The sequence below is a fragment of the Pseudonaja textilis genome, chromosome 1 (assembly GCF_049901715.1).
Source record: "Pseudonaja textilis isolate UNSWEBS1 chromosome 1, rPseTex1.2, whole genome shotgun sequence".
Lineage (NCBI taxonomy): Eukaryota > Metazoa > Chordata > Lepidosauria > Squamata > Elapidae > Pseudonaja > Pseudonaja textilis.
The window spans coordinates 55,644,560-55,663,671 of NC_141990.1; the positions used below are offsets into that span (position 1 = coordinate 55,644,560).

At 36.1% G+C, this 19,112-nt stretch overlaps 1 protein-coding gene across 6 annotated transcripts in view; it reads left to right on the plus strand.

The window, feature by feature from the left end:
* Positions 1-19,112, plus strand: part of RBKS (ribokinase) — a 64,486-nt gene that overhangs the window by 25,857 nt on the left and 19,517 nt on the right. For all 6 annotated transcript variants that reach the window (XM_087934900.1, XM_026695610.2, XM_026695611.2 and 3 more), the window contains 5 exons: positions 1,158-1,290; positions 4,255-4,318; positions 6,529-6,591; positions 11,229-11,393; positions 14,351-14,442. In XM_087934900.1, the coding sequence (XP_087791026.1) occupies positions 1,158-1,290; positions 4,255-4,318; positions 6,529-6,591; positions 11,229-11,393; positions 14,351-14,442 (517 nt within the window). The remainder of the gene's footprint in view (positions 1-1,157; positions 1,291-4,254; positions 4,319-6,528; positions 6,592-11,228; positions 11,394-14,350; positions 14,443-19,112) is intronic.

Here is a 19,112-nt window from a genome sequence, read left to right on the forward strand (position 1 = left end):
TGTTTATGAGGGCCCCTTGATTAAGAGCCTTTGATTTCCTACACCACCTATTCCTGCCTAAGTCCTCCAGTGTTTCTTTTATCTCTTTGGGTGGCACCTGTCTTTTCCAATGGGCTTTTAACTCTTGCGACTACTGAGAGACCAGTTCCATCACTTCCTCTCAACTGTGACATTGAAGCAGCCATTATACCAAGCTGCAGCAGAAGCTAGAAAGCATGGTCCTCTCAAGAGGAAGTCTTGTATTTCAATGCCTGCCTTATAGTACCATAGGATAGTGCAGCATGATGAAGGTGAAGTTCCCTTAACCATGTTCAGTAGCCTTTTTTTATGATCATGAATTTTGTATTAAGATGATTTTTTTATGAGATACAGTGTTACAGGTTATATTTTACTTTTTACAAATTTTTATTAATATTTTGTTTTTAAAAAGTGTACAAACTGACACAAACCTACAAAAAGAAAAGGCATTTATAACTTCCCAAATAGGTTTGTAAAGTTCCTACATAGTGATTCTATTGTATTATATTAAAAATTAACTCAAGGCTGTCCTTAGGCTGTGAAGTATTTTCTTCAATAATCCACTCGGAGTTGACTTTGATCTATGCCATTGTAACGCCTGGGTAATCAGTGCTTGTATTTTCATAATTTATTTATTTTCATTATAAAGACAGGTTTTAAATGTTGTAAAATCCCAAAAGAACTATTTTGTTTTTTTCTCTCAAAGAGTGTATGCATAATGTATAGGTGGACACGCTTACTGGAATGGTCCCCCTTTTGGTATTATGTAAGCAACTGTGGGTTACATACACCTTTCTTCTTGCAGTGCTGCATATATTGTGATTAGTTACCTATTGTTTTAATCCCCCCACCTCACCCCATCTTCTCCAAGGCCTAGAAAATTTGGAACACAATTTAGACCTTTTGGTCTTGCTTCACTGCCTTTACTGAACCAGTGAAATAATTGTGTGGTCTGTTTTACTTTTGGTTCTTGTAGGAGTGTGAAAGATGTTGCATTTGCAGATTTTGGATTACTATTTAATTAAGTCTCTACAGTACTTGCCCTTAACAATATTAAATATTATAACAAATATTTAAAAACTCTATAAGAAATATGTTAATATGTAATAAAGAGTATCTTTCCCTCTTTATTTCAACAGCCTTACTAAACGTCTACCAAAAGTTGGAGAAACCATACATGGGTATAAATTTTTCACTGGATTTGGGGGGAAAGGTGCCAACCAGTGTGTTCAGGCAGCTCGGCTTGGAGCTAAAACTTCAATGATTTGCAAGGTAGGCACTGGTTTATATATGTTACTGTCAGTATATTCTGTTGTTAATAAATTGTCTAAATATTAATACATACAAAATTTACAGGTTCATTTTAGCAACTAACAACTGCCTTATCCAAGACAAAAAAGAAGCCCGAAGCAGAATAAATATGTGTATTCCTTTCTTGATGAAGGTTAATAAATACAGGTAGTCCTCAACAGTTCATTTAATAGCAAGAGCAAGAGCACTTAGACTTATTTACCGCTTTATAGTGCTTTTCAGCCCTCTCTAAGCGGTTTACAGAGTCAGCATATTGCCCCCAACAATCTGGGTCCTCATTTTTCCCACCTTGGAAGGACGGAAGGTTGAGTCAACCTTGAGACTGGTGGGATTTGAACTGCCAAATAGCAGGCAGCCGATAGTCATCAGAAATGGTCTGCAGTACAGCACCCTAACCACTGTGCCACCAAGGCTTATGACCATTTAAAGTTACAAGGGCACTGAAAGTTACAATGGCACTGGAAAAGGTGACTTACGACCATTTTTCCCAGTTATGGCCTTTGCAACATTCCCATGATCATGTGATCAAAATTCAGATGTTTGGCGGCTGGTTCATATTTATGATGGATGCAGTGTCCTGAGGTCATGTGATCACCTTTTACAACCTTCTGACAAGCAAAGTCAATGGGGAAGCCAGATTCACTTAGCAACTAGGTTATTAATTTATCAACTGCAGTGATTCATTTAGCAACTGTGGCAAGAAAAACCATAAAATAGGGCAAAATCTCACTCAACAAATGTTTCACTTAACAACAAAAATTTGGGGCTCAATTGTGGTCATAAGTTGAGGACTACCTGTATAGGGATGCACTCTGTGCCGTCTAGGACTGCCATAGCATCCTATGATCAAGCTTCTAAAATTTTAGAGTAACTGGTAGCGTTAATATATAGGTAATACTAATATAGTTTGAAAACAGGATTATGACTTGCTAAATGAATATATCAGTCTATTCTGCATCTTTCCAAATACACAATACAATGTATCAGTTTTGTATTTTTGAAAGAGAAAGATTAATATTTTGTAAAAAAGTTAATTGTGCTTAAGTATGGAGAACATGAAATGTTTGCCAAAATTTTCCCCATAGGAACAAAATCATTTTATTCTAGTGTCTATCCACTCCTTTTTCTGCTTTTTCTTTTCTACTAGAACCTCAAGGTCCACCAATTGGAACTATGTGCAAAGCAATGAATCAAGATAGATAATACTTGAGAAATAGTATAAATTCATGTACAAGATTGTCATAATGTACTTCATTTATTTCGTTGTAGTGGATTATACTAAACCCAGCCATTTTGATTTGTAGCTCTGATTTATGATTTAGCATGATGCCTGAGCTCAGATTGTTGTGGTTTATTAAGCAAACCATAGCTTAATTCAGTGTATGAATCCAGTTAGTATAACTGAGCACATGGAGCAGACTTAGAACATCTTTTGATAATGAAAACTTAATTCATGGTCGGTTGGACAAGGGTCCCCAATACACAGTTCATGGATTGTACCGGTCCGTGGCCAGTTGGGAACCAAGCTGTGCAAGGCAGCAGATGAGCGTACAAAGCTTCATTTGCGCAAGAAGCAAACAAGTCCACATAGCCTAAAAGGTTGGGGACTTCTGTCTTAAGGGATCAGCTTTGCAGTCTAATTCCCAAAGAGCTTTTTTGTTATTTTCAAGGATATCCAAAGTTTCCCAGAACAGTTGTTTATATAGAATGTAGAAAAGTAATTCTGTGCTTTTTCAGAAGTAGATATAAAGGAATTCTAATTATAATTAACTGAAAGCTATTTCAGTTTTGCCCACCAGCTTCTCGTAGTGTATCTAATAAGTTACAACAATCATTTACCAATGATTTCAACTGAGGAATTTATTAAATGGAACCCTTAATAAACTGTTGCCATGTGAGATACACTACCCAGGACTTCAGGGCTTCCATTTCATATCCTTGTTACCTGACCTTATTTTACAGTGTTTTGTTTTATTTTGTTTTCTCTGACATTCAGCATTTGTCAACTGCTATGCATCCTCTGCCATTACTAAACTGTGCATAAATAGGATTCTCCCATGGGTTCATTCTTTAAGAAATATTTTCCCATATCAATTATTTCACAGGTCATAGAGCATGTTATGTTGTTTATTTTTCTTTGGTTCAATAACTGTAACTGTATTTTCAACAAATTTTAAGTTTTGTGATTTCCTCATCAAAGATATTAAATGCATAGTTGGAAAATATAGACCTCATTAATATTTTTAAATATTCTATAACATTTTATTGATTAAAATTTATTTTTATTTAAATTACCTGGTTGCCCAACTTTTAAATGCACCTGTTCTAGAGAGAAATGGTATTGCTCTCCCAGACTTCAGTGCTATATTCATATAGAGGGGAGGACTCCCCACCGGATTCAGTACTTCATGTTTCTGAGGAAGATGTTAAAAAGGGGTTTTAATCATGTTATAAAGCAGGGGTCTTCAAACTCGACAGCTTTAAGACTTGTGGACTTCAACTCCCAGAAATTCTCCTCCAGTCATGTTAGCCCCGGAATTCTGGGAGTTTAAGTCTACAAGTCCTAAAATTGCCAAGTTTGAAGACCCTTGTTATAAAGTCAGTGATACCTTATGATTTAAGGATGAGTTGTAGTAACATTGAGGAATATAAAACTCCTCTTTCTAAAATATTATGACAGTGGAGAAATATAGAATAAAAATTTATTGGTTTTAAGAACAACCAGTACATTTTCATTCTTGCATATTCGAATATTTGCATTTTGAAATATTTTTATCGCTGCAAAACAGATATTTCAGGGGTTCTCTCCAGGGCTAATGGAAGCCCAACAACATGGAAATCCCCATCTTGTCCATACTTGAGAATGTTGTCCAAGATGAGCTGGGTAATCTGAAATATATAATGTTGTTTATTTTTGCTCTGTAGGTTGGGAAGGATTCTTTTGGTAATGACTACATTGAAAACTTTAAAAAAAATGGGATTCCAACAGGTATCTTTCTTATTTTAATTCAGAATCAAATTATATCAATTATCACTATATTCTGAATATATGATTTGCAAAGTTTTCCTCAATGAGAAAATGAACAGTGTAGTAAACAAACATCTACCATTCTTCATAATAATTTTTTCTTCTGTTCTATATTGTATCCAATACTCAAAGACTGTTTGGACAAGTCCCTGCAGTTTTCTGGGCAAGGTTTTTCAGAAGTTTTTTTTTCTTTAAGATTTTTTTTATGCCACCATTATTATTTTTGTAAATAACTCAAGACAGCGAATACACCTAATATTCCATCTTCCTCCTATTTTCCTCAACACCAACAATCCTGTAAAGTGAATTGGCCTGAGAAAGGCTGGCTGACCAAAGTCATCTAGTCAGCTTTCATATTTGATTTTTTTTCATGTTTGAAATAGTTTGCCATTGCCTCTTTCCCAGCATTATGAAAAAATAACTGGGTCAAAATAATCTAAACTGGATTTGTACCTAAGGCAGCACTAGATCTCACAGTTTCCTAGCTCCTGGCTTCTTCATAATGACTAGAACTCAGTAATACTAACTGCCAGCATAACACAGATAAAAAAAATATATTCCTACATAATGTTTAGACTTGATTCAACCACTTGGTTATCTCACATTTTATTAAACTCTCAGGTAAATAGATTTAACACCTGTATTGTGGCTTAGCATATAAAATACCCTGTATGAGGGCTGTGATGAAAACCAGCAATTCCCATGTCAAAAATGGCTGTTATGTAGAACAGCCATTCAGCTTCAGGGCCGCTATGTGTCATGTAAAGTTGATTCAGAAAAAAAAAACAGGAAAGAAGCCTTGTAAGTGGTCCTTGATGTTCTCTGAGCTTGGTTGTTTTCTTGCAGACATTTCATTATCCAAACTAGGTAATATCATCAATGCTAGTGATGATCTAAGAAGTCATGTGTCAAGCCTTCTAAAGATGGTAATCTCAGGAAAGAAGAACCATTTGGGTTTCTGAATAGACCTTTGTAAGCTAGTTGGGTAATGTAACAATGCTAAAAACTTCTCAACGCCATTTTCCCATTCAATTTACACCTAATTGCTTGATGTCTTTCTCCCCTTGTCTTTTTTGCAAATACAGTAGCTCTGTTTCCTACTCTGCCTTCCTAGGTTCTGTTAGTCATTCCATCATATCTTAAGTTTAAATATCAAGACTGTAATAGTAATTGATATGTTATCATTGGCAATCAGCAATCAACTGTTGAGTTTAAGGCTTCATCTAGCTGAACTGTGAATCTTCTGCCAAGTCTAGCCAAGGTATCAAGCTAAGTAATGAAGTGTCTGGAAATGTGTGATTTACTGCCAAATTCTGGTTGGAGGAACATGACAGCCTTTGGTTAGGTGGTTTTAGAAGAAATTTTACAGATTCATTAAGTATATTTTTCTCTATACAAAACTGAGAGAATCTATATCCCACTATTTATTGCTAGAGGGCAGTTCTCATTTTTCTTGTTCACCTGGTACATTGAGGGATATTAATGGGAAATGGCAAGCAATGGAAGGCGAAGCTTCCCCATCTATGGTCTATAGCTATTACAAAAGTATATAAATGGAATCTGTCTTACAGATGAAATATTCCTCAAAATGTAATTTATAGAAAGGTGAAACTGGCTATAGCCACTAACTTGTGGCTTCCAGGAAGAATTTGGCTAGGCATTGTTAAATTTAGGTCAAAATCCAATTTTAAACTATTTTGAACACACTTGTGCAGAGTAAACATACTTCCAGATAAACATGGATAGGAATGTACTATTTTACTCTAATGCAGCCAAGACTTTACAAGGGTTACACTGTTTCCTATGCTAAAGGAGTCACTTCATGGGTAATATTTTTCCCAATAAGCAGAGCAAATTCATACTGTTTTAACCATAACTTTGACTTGCATGTCTATGTGAATAACAAGTGTACTACAGCTGCCAGTAATGTCTGTACTAAATTTAGATCAGTTTTTTTCCTGAAATACGGAATTAGCCACAATTAATTAATCTTGAGCTTGTGTTTGCTGTCATGTGGGTGTAATTTAGCATTTATGTTTCCCGCTCCTGGCATTGGTATTCATTATTAGCATTTTAAACGCCAGCTGTTCAGCTGTAATGTTTGCTGATGTAACTCACTAATTTGTACATTTGCTGAAAGATCTCTACAACTTTTTTCTTTCTTACCTTAGAATTTGTAAATCAGACAGAAGATGCCGCAACAGGAGCTGCTTCAATCATGGTCAATAGTAAAGGTACATATCAAGGAATAAGCTGGATTTTCTTAGTTTTGAATTATGTATGATGAGTATATTAATGTTAAGTTTTATTTTTTTAAAGATATAACCAAGGAAGTTTTCCCACCTGTTGCATATCTATACCATTGAGCCCAGAAGCAAATACACATAAGCTGTGTTCTGTATCATTAAACTTTGGATGGCATGTGTTGGGGATTGAACAGGCCTGGTAACAGGATTACAGGATACAGCTGATAACTTTTTGTTTTTTCTCTTGTCTCAAATATTTCATATGCTTTACATAGAATGACTCAAAGGAAGAAATGTAAACTGTAGATTAAGCATTTACAAAATCCTGCAAACCCATTCATCTCTTAACTAAAGAAGGATTAGTGATAGTCCTGTGCCTCATATATCCCATGATCAAATTCAGTAGCACTGTTTTGTTTTTTTTCATTTTGCTGAAAATGATTACACCTGGTATTGTGTGAATTTTGATTAGGACTGATGATCAGTTACCATCCCCTCTAGATATTGGGCAAATATAGCCACAGAAACAAAAGAAAGATGTTCTAAATAAGAATAGCATTATAATGTAATAGTATATTATACTACTACGCTGGAGAGACGATATCTTCAGTGGCTGAGTTTTAGAGCTTCTCATAATATCAGTTCGTTAAAATAGTGTCATAGCATGGTTCTTGGACATTACGGGACACTGAAGAACCAGTTATTGCTCATAGAAAACCATCTTGACACCATTCTTGACACCTTTCTATATGTTGAGAGCCCCTTCAACTTGGAAATCAGGGCAAGTTTGTTTCATCTTAGCTGTGTCTTTTGCTATTAATTACTAATTGCAGTTCCAAGAAGTCAGTCTTGTATGCAAAAGTCTTAAGTTCAAACTGGGAGTTTCAGTGGCTGTAAAAAAGTGATGAGTGAGATTAAAGAATGGAAGTGAAGAAAATTATCTGGATGTAATATTAGCTTAACAAACTTGGTGGCTGATACAGATTGCAGATTAGAAGTGGCTTTTTCCATCTTGGCATCTGGTAAACATAGAAGAGTTTTCACACAGAGCTATTTCCAGAACATAGCTTTGGGTGTTGCACTGTTGTTTGTTAATTTGCTCATTTTTGCCACAGGAAAAAATGGTTTGGAAAGTACTTCATACCGTGACAATTGTAAATAATTATCTTTGAGCTTTTTCTAGTCTGATGCTCCCTAGAAATGTTTTGAATTCAGTTCCCAGAATCCTTCAGCCAGTATGGAATAGTAATGTGGGGGCAAGTATTTCATTTGGATTTGTTTTTTCTAATTCTCTTTCCTGTGATTTTTTTTTTTCATATTTTACACTAGCTGTCTATCCTTATCTTTAGAGATAATATTATAGAGGTAGTCCCATAGCTTAAGTTAGGGGATTATAACCCATTAATTGAAGATCAGCGCTCCAAGATTCTGGCTTAATTTCTAGAATCCTAGGTGTCTCAACAATTATTTAAGCATACCTACTATTGCTTCAGTTTTCCTATGTATTTGAACGAATAAATACAAAACTGATTTTGACAACGATGTCAAATAAAAATTTCACAACTATCTAATACGTTTATAGAACTGTGAATGGTCTGACAATAATGAATAGGGTGAAAAACTGATGAGAGTTCTAAGTTGACCAAAAGAAAATATGCATGTAGTTTGTCCAATGTTCTGTCAGGAGAGATTGTTGATAGCCTCTAGTTCTGAATCTTCATGAAAGTCTGTATAAATAAATGACAACTTTATCAATGACCATAATAAGTAAAAAATTAAATCTAGTGGGTGAAAAAATGTGCCTCCAATTGAAAGACCCTTGGCATAAACATCGGGGGTTAGTTATCTCCATGTGATATCTGGATAATAACTATTAAAGAAAAATATTTAAAAAACTATAAGCAATGGCAAAAAATTGCATGCTTTCTCTCCACCTTCACACCCATCACTATTCCTGACCACCTAACAACATTAAAGTGAAATCTGTAAAAAAATTACTTCAGAAAATTAGGGGGGAAATGAAAAACTTCAATCAAATACACATAAATATTTGTTCCATGTTGTATCATTTCCCCATTCATGATAACATTTAGATCTGATCTTCAAAAAGAAATTCTATGGTCTTAAGGTGACCAATTCCATCTACTTTATTTCTTGTACTATTCCTTTGGTAATGCACCATTAATAGCAGTCTTTCAAAATGCTACTAAATGTAACTGTAGCAGTTTTCAGAAAGTATGCTATCCATCCTGAGACTTCAGGCTGGCATTTTTATGTTAGGCAATCTTTCACTGAATGTATCTGGGGGGAGAAAAATCTAGGCTTTAGCCAACATTGTTTGGAAAATTAAATTCCTTTGTGAGAATGATCATTATACCATTATTCCCACCATTGTATTTGGAGGAGGCACATTTTGAACCTAAAACACTCTAAAGTTTAATTCTGAAGGAATGTTTGCAAAGTAGAGCTTTACAATCCACAATCACATGACTAACTTATGATTTGAAAGGCCCGCTTTAAAATTTGACGACAAGTAGATGAAAAAATAACTTAGAATGTTGAGCAGTTTACTGATGAATAATTGTCAAAAACTACACTGTTGGCAAATGCATTTGCTGCACAATCTGCACAAGTAGGAATAAACAAATTCATTTTATAACAGATATAATGCCACAAATGCCAATATACTGGGGTTTTATTTCTTGTTACTAGAAGATTCCCTTGGGAATCTAGAAGATTCCCTTGGGATATACATGGTTCAGATGCCAAAGCTTAGGAAGACATTGCCATCATAATTACTTCAGCAACTGCCTTAACAGCTTTAATCTCTTTCCTTTGAGGAAAACAAATGAATCATCTTGTGCAAGTTATATTCTCATATAGGTAGTCCTTGGATTATGGTGGCAATTGAGATTGTGATTGCCATTGCTAAACAACACGGTCATAAAGCATGATGTCACATGATCATATCACTTAATGATAGCACTCTGAGGCAGTCCAGTTCCCATTGTAAACCAAAAACATGCCCCTCATTAGGCAGGAAGAAGCAGGAAGAATACAAGGATGTCAAGTAGGATGGGGGAAGGCCAGTGCAGGCAACACATAAGTGGTGAGACCTGTGAAGAACAGTGGTGCAGACTGCACATGGGCAGAGTGTGTTGCAGATGGGAGAAAAAGTGGAAGCAACTTACTGGAGCAACTTCGGATCTTCTCTGCCAGCTTCCCCATTGAGTTGCTTATGGGAAATCAGCAGGAAAGGTTGCAAATTGCAATCATGTGACCAAAGCTCCTTCCAATGTCATATTCTTGAGCTGGGCACACAAGTGCGTGAATGACTGTGAGGTGCTGCAATGGTTGGAATATTCAGGACTGCTGGTATATCCAGTTTTTTTCCAGTGCTACATAATTGTGAATGGTCACTGAACAAATGGATGTAAACAGAGTGCTACCTATACTTTAAAGTCCATTTTAGTAGGATTAAAGCCATAGTGGTGTTTCCTAGAGAGATAAGTGGGCTGGTACTGAATAGCAGAGGGTTGGCTGATATGGCACGGAAACCCTCTTCCCTGATATTATGGAGATTTTAATCATAACAATTACTATTAGATGGTTTTATCTAACTTAATATTGCAATTTGGAACATTACTGCTATAGAGAAGCTGGAGTTGTTGTGAAGCTCTCAGCCTGGCAGGGAGGAGTTAGCTTGGAGTCACTGTGCAACCGCAAAATGCCTAGAACTGACACACAAACCCCACCCCAAGTTCCTTGGAGTCTTATCTAATTGCTCCCAAGAGTAGGCTGAAGAGATTCCTGTATTATAGCAGAACATTAGTTTGTACACGTGGGTCTGGTTGTTTGCGCCTGACAGGAATACAGCCATCCTTTGCATCCAATCATTCCCCCCTCTCCCCAAAAAACTTTGGGATTGTTTTTTGGACTTTTAATAATCAATAGGGGATAACATTTCTTTAGAACAATCTATACTATATGTAGTGTTTTTTTCAAAATCAGCCTTTTCTGAAGCTCTTTCTCATTTCCTGCCATAATTTAACAATACTGTGTGCATCTCAAGGTCGTAAAACAGGACAAAATTCACTTAACTACAGCTTTGCTTAGCAATACGAATTTGGAGCTCAGTTGTGGTCGTTAGCCAAGGACTGCCTGTACTTTGTGTCCAGCATGACACAAACCTTATATGGCTTCATTAAAAAAATTAAAATCCAAACTTATGGTAGTGGGGGAACTTATGGTATACTATCTTTTTTGTCAAGGGTAACTTGCAAACATTCAATATAAACTGCCTTGTTCTTTGATACTGGTTTTCAAATCTACATTCCTTATTGCATCAGTCAAATTCTCAACAAACATGGTATTTTATTTTATTTTTGGCAAACCCACCTCAATTTTGAGATGCCACAAGTGCAATGAAACTTTAGTTTTACCCCGGTGTTTTCACCCTTTCTATGCAAGCTAGGATTTCTAACATATAGACACCCCTTGAAAACCTACGTGCTATTAATTTTTTAGTGCTGAAGCAGCCATTAAGAATCATATATGCCATGATGTCAAGAAAATACATTTCATGTTCAGTTTTAATCATTCTAAAATTTCACATTTGTTTTTAGGAGAAAACTTTATTGTAATTGTTGCAGGAGCGAATTTACTTCTGAATTCCAGTGATTTAAAAAGGGCTGCTCATGTCATCTCTGAAGCCAAAGTGATGGTCTGCCAACTCGAAATAACCCCAGCAATTTCTTTAGAAGCATTAAAAATGGCTCATACCCATGGAGGTAATCTAATAATAAGAATTAATTGTTTGCTTCATTCCACAAGTGGTTTCATTAATGTTCTTTTATTGTAGCTGTGTTTCAAAGTCATTATAAAGCATGGTGACCTAAATCCAGGCACTAGCGATATAATTTAATAAAACAATTGGGCCTGTGAAGAACAGTTGGAATTTCACTTGAATTGGCATGAACCTGGTACCATGTGTGCACCTTGCTCGTTTCTTTTTCTTAACCTATTGAGTGCAATTTTTGGTCAAGCCAGAGTCGCAAATAACTTCCTTAGCAGCAGAAGACGACTTAAGATCATTCCGTGAAATGGACCCTGGTTTAGATCCTCATTCTGTATCTCTGGTAATGCAAAATGCCTTGGGCACGCTACTCCTTTGTGTGCTGTCAGTTGATAACCAAGCACCCTCTTTCCCTGAAAGGAAAACATTTCTGAATTTAAGGGGATTTTTTTCAAAAATCCAGTCAGACAGAAATAAACGTTATTTCTTCTGTTACCGTATTCTGATATAATTGTTCCAATTTATTTATAAATCTAAATTCTTTAAGTCAGAAATTGTGGGGTTTTTTAATAAGCATAATCTCTAGAACATTTATTTCACTGGCTCATTTATTTCAGTGGTGCAGAACATCAAACAAGTATATCTAGAACTTGGGTACTCACAAAGTGGCTCAGTTCATTAAAAGTGAACACCATAATCTGAATGTTAATCTGTAAAGTGCTAGAGAACACTTTGTTCTGGATGATTGACTGGTAGAAGAAAAGACGCTTAATTCTCCCATTCTTCAGGAATATGTGTAAATAACAATAACTTCAAATTCCATTGCGTGAACATAAAATGTATTTGCATTTAATGCACAGGAGATTACCTCTTCAATAGAAGCCATATAGAAGCCTGTCCCAGACAGGAAACCTCTGTCCATCTTTGAAACACGTTGAATGGCTTTATGGTATAATGAAATCACTGTAAACCCTTTGCTAATACAGAAACAATCTTTAAAATCCTCACAGCTGGAGAGTGTTACTGGCACTTCCTTTCTTTTAGTCTGCTGATTTTTATGTTTAATGCAGCAGTTTATGTTCGGAAGCACACTAGACTATGTGTGTTTAACAGATGCGCATCCAGATGCAAGGCTCAGAAGAAAAAGGGGAGTGGGGAAACAGAAGCTTGTGCCTATAAGCCCTCTTGTTTCCATACACTTGGGTTGTTTTTTTAAACTACAGATCAATAGTTTTATGCTTGCTGAAGTACAGATTGTCCTCGACTTACAACAGTTCATTTAGTGAGCATTTGAAGTTACAACACCACTGAAAAAAAGTGACTTATGACCAGTTTTTTCACAGTTTTGGCTGTTGCAGCATGCACATGGTCGCATAATCAAAATTCAGATGTTTAGCACCTGATTCATATTTATGATGATTGCGGTGTCCCAGGATCACATTTGTAACCTTCTTACCCAAGCAAAATCAATGAGGAAGCCAGTTTCACTTAACAACCATCTTACTAACTTAAGACCTGCAATGATTCACTTAACAACTCTGGCATGGAAGGTCGTAAAATTGGGCAAAACTCACTTAACAATGTCTCACTTAGCAATGGAAATTTTGGACTCAATTGTGGCCATAAATTGAGGACTACCTGTATCACTGTCCCACTAATTAGTTATTAAAGATCTCTGTAGCAGCTTTTCTGTCACTTCTTGCCTTTGTTTTGATTGTCCTGATGCCAAAGTTGTACATGATAGATCTGGGCTTCTTAACAGATTCTGGTAGAACCAAGCTAATTACAAAGCACATTAGAAACACTTTCAATAATTGTAGACTGTGTTTGAATAACTGCTTAGGCCAGGGATCTCCAAACTTGACAACTTTGAGACTTGTGGACTTCAACTTTTGAAGTTGAAGTCCACAAGTCTTAAAGTTGCCAAGTTTGGAGACCTCTGGCTTAGGCTCTGTTTGGTTTCAAAGCAACCTTTCAGTCATGAGAATAGTAGGTCCATTTGTTGGAAGGGAGGGAGGAAAACGCTTCCATATCCGTTGGTATTATTTTAATTCTAAATAAAGGGAAAGGCTTTTTCCGATCCAAATTCTGATGGAACCCTTTTTAAAATATAGTATTGGAATGACACAGAGATGAGAGATACGATGACTGTGGGTATGCATACTGTCTAATCCTGCAGCAATTTGGATTTTGGATTCTGGTTTTGCCTACCATACTTAAACTCCCACTGACTTATTCCCTGGGTCAGTAGTCCATTGTTGGAAAAGAAGTTTCTTCCCCTTTTACAACTTTGCAGATTCCTGGAACTTAAAGGTGAGGTAATTGGAATAAAAATTGTCCTCTGGGTTTTTAAATCTAGGAATGTCTGTATGTCTGTGGTTCGTATCAGCTTCCTTCCAATCTGAGACCTTTTAACTGATGAGAATGAAGTTCCAGAATTCTTAGCAGACAAAAGCAAAACACAGTCCTAATATATCTGGGAATAATTTTGTGTTTTGTTCTTTGTTTGTTCTTGAAATTCAGTTATCCTAGTATATGCATATCTCAATTTAAATCAACAACAACCTTATTTAAATCAATCTACCTTATGTTTCTGAGAAATACAAATTTCAAGAAATGCTAATATGTAGTAGTTTTTATTTTTTTCAAATTCAGCCAAGCCTTCAGTTTCTTTTCTTTTTTTCTTTTTCTTTCATGGCAGAAGCATGATTATAATATTCTCATGAAATCCTTAACTAATTCAATATCATTGCACTACCAGTGTTTTATAAGAGCCGAAAACAGGGTATTTTGCTGAGATTGTTTATGTTAGCAAGTAATTTGTGTATCTAGGGGAAATGTAGCGCTGAAAATGCCTTAGGCATTATAACAAATAGTGTTTTTTGAATTGTAGGCATTTATATTTCAGCATTATGTGATAAGACTTTTACAAAATTTTCCATTCTCTTGTAGTGAAGACTTTATTTAATCCTGCTCCAGCAATTGCTGACCTAGACTCACAATTTTACACTTATTCCGACATCATCTGCTGCAATGAAAGTGAGGTAAATATCATTAGGGTGACTCTGAAGAAATAAAACATTGGGAGTATTATAGTACATGTTATGGATTCAGACTCTGAATATTTTGATTTTAATTTCCATTGCATGGCTAGACCAAAAACAGAGACGTTCCTAAAAGATCTCTGTTAAGTGCACATTGCCCGGAGTGGCTTTTCAGAACAGGAACAAATTAAGTTTGTGCTATCCCTCTAATCCTCCTGTATATTTTGTAAGCTATTTCATTGAAAGTAACATTTATACAAGTAGTCCTCACTTAACCACCCTAAATGGGGCCTGCTGTTCTGCCACTGAGCAATGCAGCTGTTAAACGAAACATCACCTGACCGCTGTGCTTAGCAACAGCAGTTCTGCAAAGCTGGTTTATTGTCATTGCGCAAATTTCACACATTCTTTATATGAGGACCATTTCATGCCACTTCTGTTGCAGCCACAGTGCACCAACCTTCTTTCACATGCCAGCTTGGTCCTTCTTTTGTGTGCTGACCACGATTTCCTTTTCTGCACTAGCTGTTTCGTGCATTAGGCAGGTCTCTCTTTTCTGAAAGGAGACCCTGGCTATCATGCAAAAGAAGGACTCAGCCAATAGGGATGCATGGTAGAGCACTTGCCCATCACCTGCTCGCCTGCAGAAATATCCACAATACTTCCCCCATAAATGGCCAGGATAATGAGCCCAGTAGAGGCAAGGCAAGTGAAGACAACAAATCAGATGGGGTGGGGAGGAATGGTAGCAGGGAGAGTAGCTTAAATGTGGGCAGGCCTGAATTTCGTTAGTACTTTGATTTAGTGCTATCATAACATAAACAGTTGTTGAATGAATGGCTATTAAGCAAAGGCTATTTGTAGTGACCTGCCATGTGTTAGAAATCTAGTTCGTGTTGTCTTGCCTCCATACTGTGTTCTCAAGTCCAGACAAGAAATCCATATCCGAGTCTAGTTCCTTAGCTCCTGTAGCTTCTGTGAGTGGAGAAGTACTTTGGGTATGCTCTGTTGATTATACAACAACAAATTACTTTTTTAAATGAAAATAAACAGAACTTTCTGAGCTTTTATGACTAGTCTTCACAAAAACCCAATTGGAAAGCTTTTGAACTTTTAAAAACTTTATTTACACAGCTTTGTGGTTCAAACAGATTCAGTGGTAATTTCAAGCAGAACTAGGAATTTACCATAAGAGTCTTCAATATATTGCTGTTTCTGTTGAAAGAGGAATAGTTTGCCACATAGCCAGGCCTCACATATCTAAAATGTACTGAAGGCAAAATATATTTATATTGAAATAAATATATTTTATTTGTATAAAATAGGGGTGGGGTAGGGAAAAGAACTGCCTTGCCAGTCTTCCTTTTAAGATATTTGTGAAAATATCATTCAGAGTATGTCAAAATTAGTTTTCTAGTTTAAAGGAAATAGAAATGTATGTCCCATTATCAGTGCAAAGTGTAAAGTTTCTGACAGGTGTCCTACTAAACTAGTGCAATATACAAGAAAATGTCCATCTTTGATTGGCTGGATAAGAGAAATTCCCATCTAATGACATGACTATTATTTATCTTATCCACACCACTCCATATAATCAGTTTGTGACATTTTGAATCCGTGAAAGCATCAAATGTTGAAAATACTTTCATGTGAGGAGTATCGCATCAATATTAGATAAAATACATGCTTCATAGTGTTGGTCTGCTGAGTACTGTCAGTGCTTTGAAAACTACAGATACTCTGTATTCTAACACATTTTGTTCTTTATACATGTTTGTGCTAGGATGAAGGAACACTAGAGGTCGGATATCAATGGCCTATCTGCCCACAAGGAATATTTCACAAGCTGTGCCTTTTAGATATGTTTAATTTATTGCTTTAACAATAGCTTTTATTTGTGCGGTTTTAACTCTCCATACACAGTTCATAGAAATGTATATTGCATGTTTATCAGGTCCTGATTATTTTTGCTTAGTTTGCCATTTGCTTTTTCCCCTTCTCTTTTTCCCAGAAATGATCAAGCCTGTTGAAACTAGCTTGTTAATTCACTGTGCACCAGATGTAGCATAACTTAATCGCTGAGGTTTGCCCAGGAATGTGCTGGTTCTCTTTCTCCTTAATACTTTTAATGAAAGAAATGCAAAATAAGTAAATCAAATTTAGGGCCTGTGTGAAAGCCAAACTTCAGGCTGTGTGTTACTAAATAATTTTAAACTGCAAGGAAAATAGTTACATCATCAGTTTCTGTATTGTTCACAGTAGTTAGTCCTTATAACAGTTTGTTTATTGACCATTTGAAGTTACAATGGCACTGAAAAAAGTGTTTTTTACACTTACAACCGTTGCAGCATTTCCATGGTCACATGATATACATTCAGATGCTTGGCATCTGATTCATATTTATGACGGTTGCAGTATCCCAATGTAAACTTCTTTTGCAAACTTCTGACAGGCAAAGTCAATGGGCAAGCTAGATTCACTTAACAACCATGTTACTAATTTAACAATTGCGATGATTCACTTAAGAACTGTGGCAAGAAAAGTCATAAAATTGGACAAAACTCACTTAACAAATTTCTCACTTAGCAACATAAATTCTGGGCTCAGTTCTGGTTGTAAGTCAAAGACTACCTATAGTGCAGTGAAAAAAAATATATAAGCGTGTACGCTCCAAAGGCATTCAATCTCAAAATTAAAAAGCAACATGGAGGGTGGATGCATGTCTGCGTTAACAGACAATAAAACACATTTCTCTTATTCGTATAAAATGTGAACATAAATACTACTTCTTAAAGAGGGACTAATTCATTTGATTCATATTTTAATATTTACCAAGACTTGGTTATTCTTGAGGACATACACCCTTCCAAATGTCATGTCACACTTATCCACAATGTGCAAAAGCCATATATTAAAAACTATCTCCAGAAATGCATACATGGGAGGGGGGGGGGGAATTGGCAAAATGCCTATGTTAGGAAAAAACTGTTGCAAAATTAGAAGCCCATAAAATGTGCTTGAATAAGTATGCATATTTTTGTGAGGGAGTATGTGCATACTAATGCAGAAATGCGAGAGAACAAATATTTGTTAGATTTATGCCTTGCCTTTCATTCAAGAGTTCAGGATAGCATTCACTGCTCTCCTTTTGTTTCCTACAGCCACAATCCTGTGAGGTTGGCTAGACTAGACTGAGAGTGACTGATTCAAAGTCATCTAGTTGAGCTGCTTAAAAAAAATTAAAATATTACATAAATCAATTTTGGACATTCCTGTTAAATCAGGAGTATGAAACTATTTAATCATGATCCAGTATATAAAAGAAACCAGCACAGCTTCTTAATACTGAATAAACCATAGACACTTGGTTCAGATGTAAAGAATAATTTATACAGTACACAACGTTGTGGAATTATGCTGAGGAGAAGGAGAGAGCACACATTCTAAAACAGGCTCTCAGGCCTTGAGACTTTTGCTTAGGTAGAACAATTCCATGAGCCATGGTGGTACAGCGGTTAGAATGCATTACTGCAGAATGCAGTGTACTAATTCTGCTGACTGCCGCCTGACTGCAGTTTGGCGGTTCAATTCTCACCAGCTCAAGATTGACTCAGCCTTCCATCCTTCCAAGGTTGGTAAAGTGAGGACCCAGACTGTTGCTGGCAATATGCTGATTTTTAGAGAGGGCTGTAAAACACTGTGAAGCGGTATATAAATCTAAATGCTATTGATAGTATTTAACTGACATGAAGGTATAGTATGCATTATCTTCATTAACTTCATACTGCATCTTCAACTCAATCAGAGTAGAGCTGGAAGGGTTCTTTGAGTTCTTCTAGTCCAATCACCTGCATAAGCAGGAAACCCTATACCATTTCAAACAAATGACTGTCCAGTCTCTTCTTAAAAATCTCAGGTGATGAAGTACCCACAACTTCTGAAGGCAAGCTGTGCCAGTGATTAATTGTCCTAGGTGTTAAAAAGTTTCGCCTTAAGGTTGCTTCTCTTCTTGACTAGCTTCCATCCATTGTTTCTTGTCCTGCCCCCTAGTACTTTGGAAAATAATTGACCTTTGTGGCAGCTTCTCAAATACTGGAATTCTTTGCACTTTTGCCAAAGTCTCGACATCTTTTTTGTAGTATGGTGACCAAAGCTGGATGCTGTATTCAAGGTGTGGCCTCATTCAGGCATTATAAAGCGGTACTAATACTTCATGTGATTTTGATTCTATGCCTCTGTTTATAGAACCAAGGATTGTATTGATTTTTTTGGCTGATGGCTCATGTTTAAACAATTGTCCACTAACACTTTAAGGACCCTGTCACAGTTACTGTTTTTGAGCCAGGTTTCACCTAATCTTTACTTGTAACGGCAATGTCCTCTTTAAAGAAGATACATGCTTAATTATTATTTTGAAGATTTAGCAATCAAATTTTTACATGGAAATATGAGTAAACAAAGAATTAATTTCAATGGAGCTGGTTCCAGGTTTAAGCCAATGTCTGCATTTTCAGTTTAAGTGCTTGGTTTGCAATGACAACATTGCATTGCCAGAAATGTTATTTGGAATTTTACATGAATTAGCATATTTCTTTAAATGTATTTCTTTAAATATTTATTCATTTTCCTTTAAATGTTTTATGGGGAAATAAACTATTAAAAAAAAATTC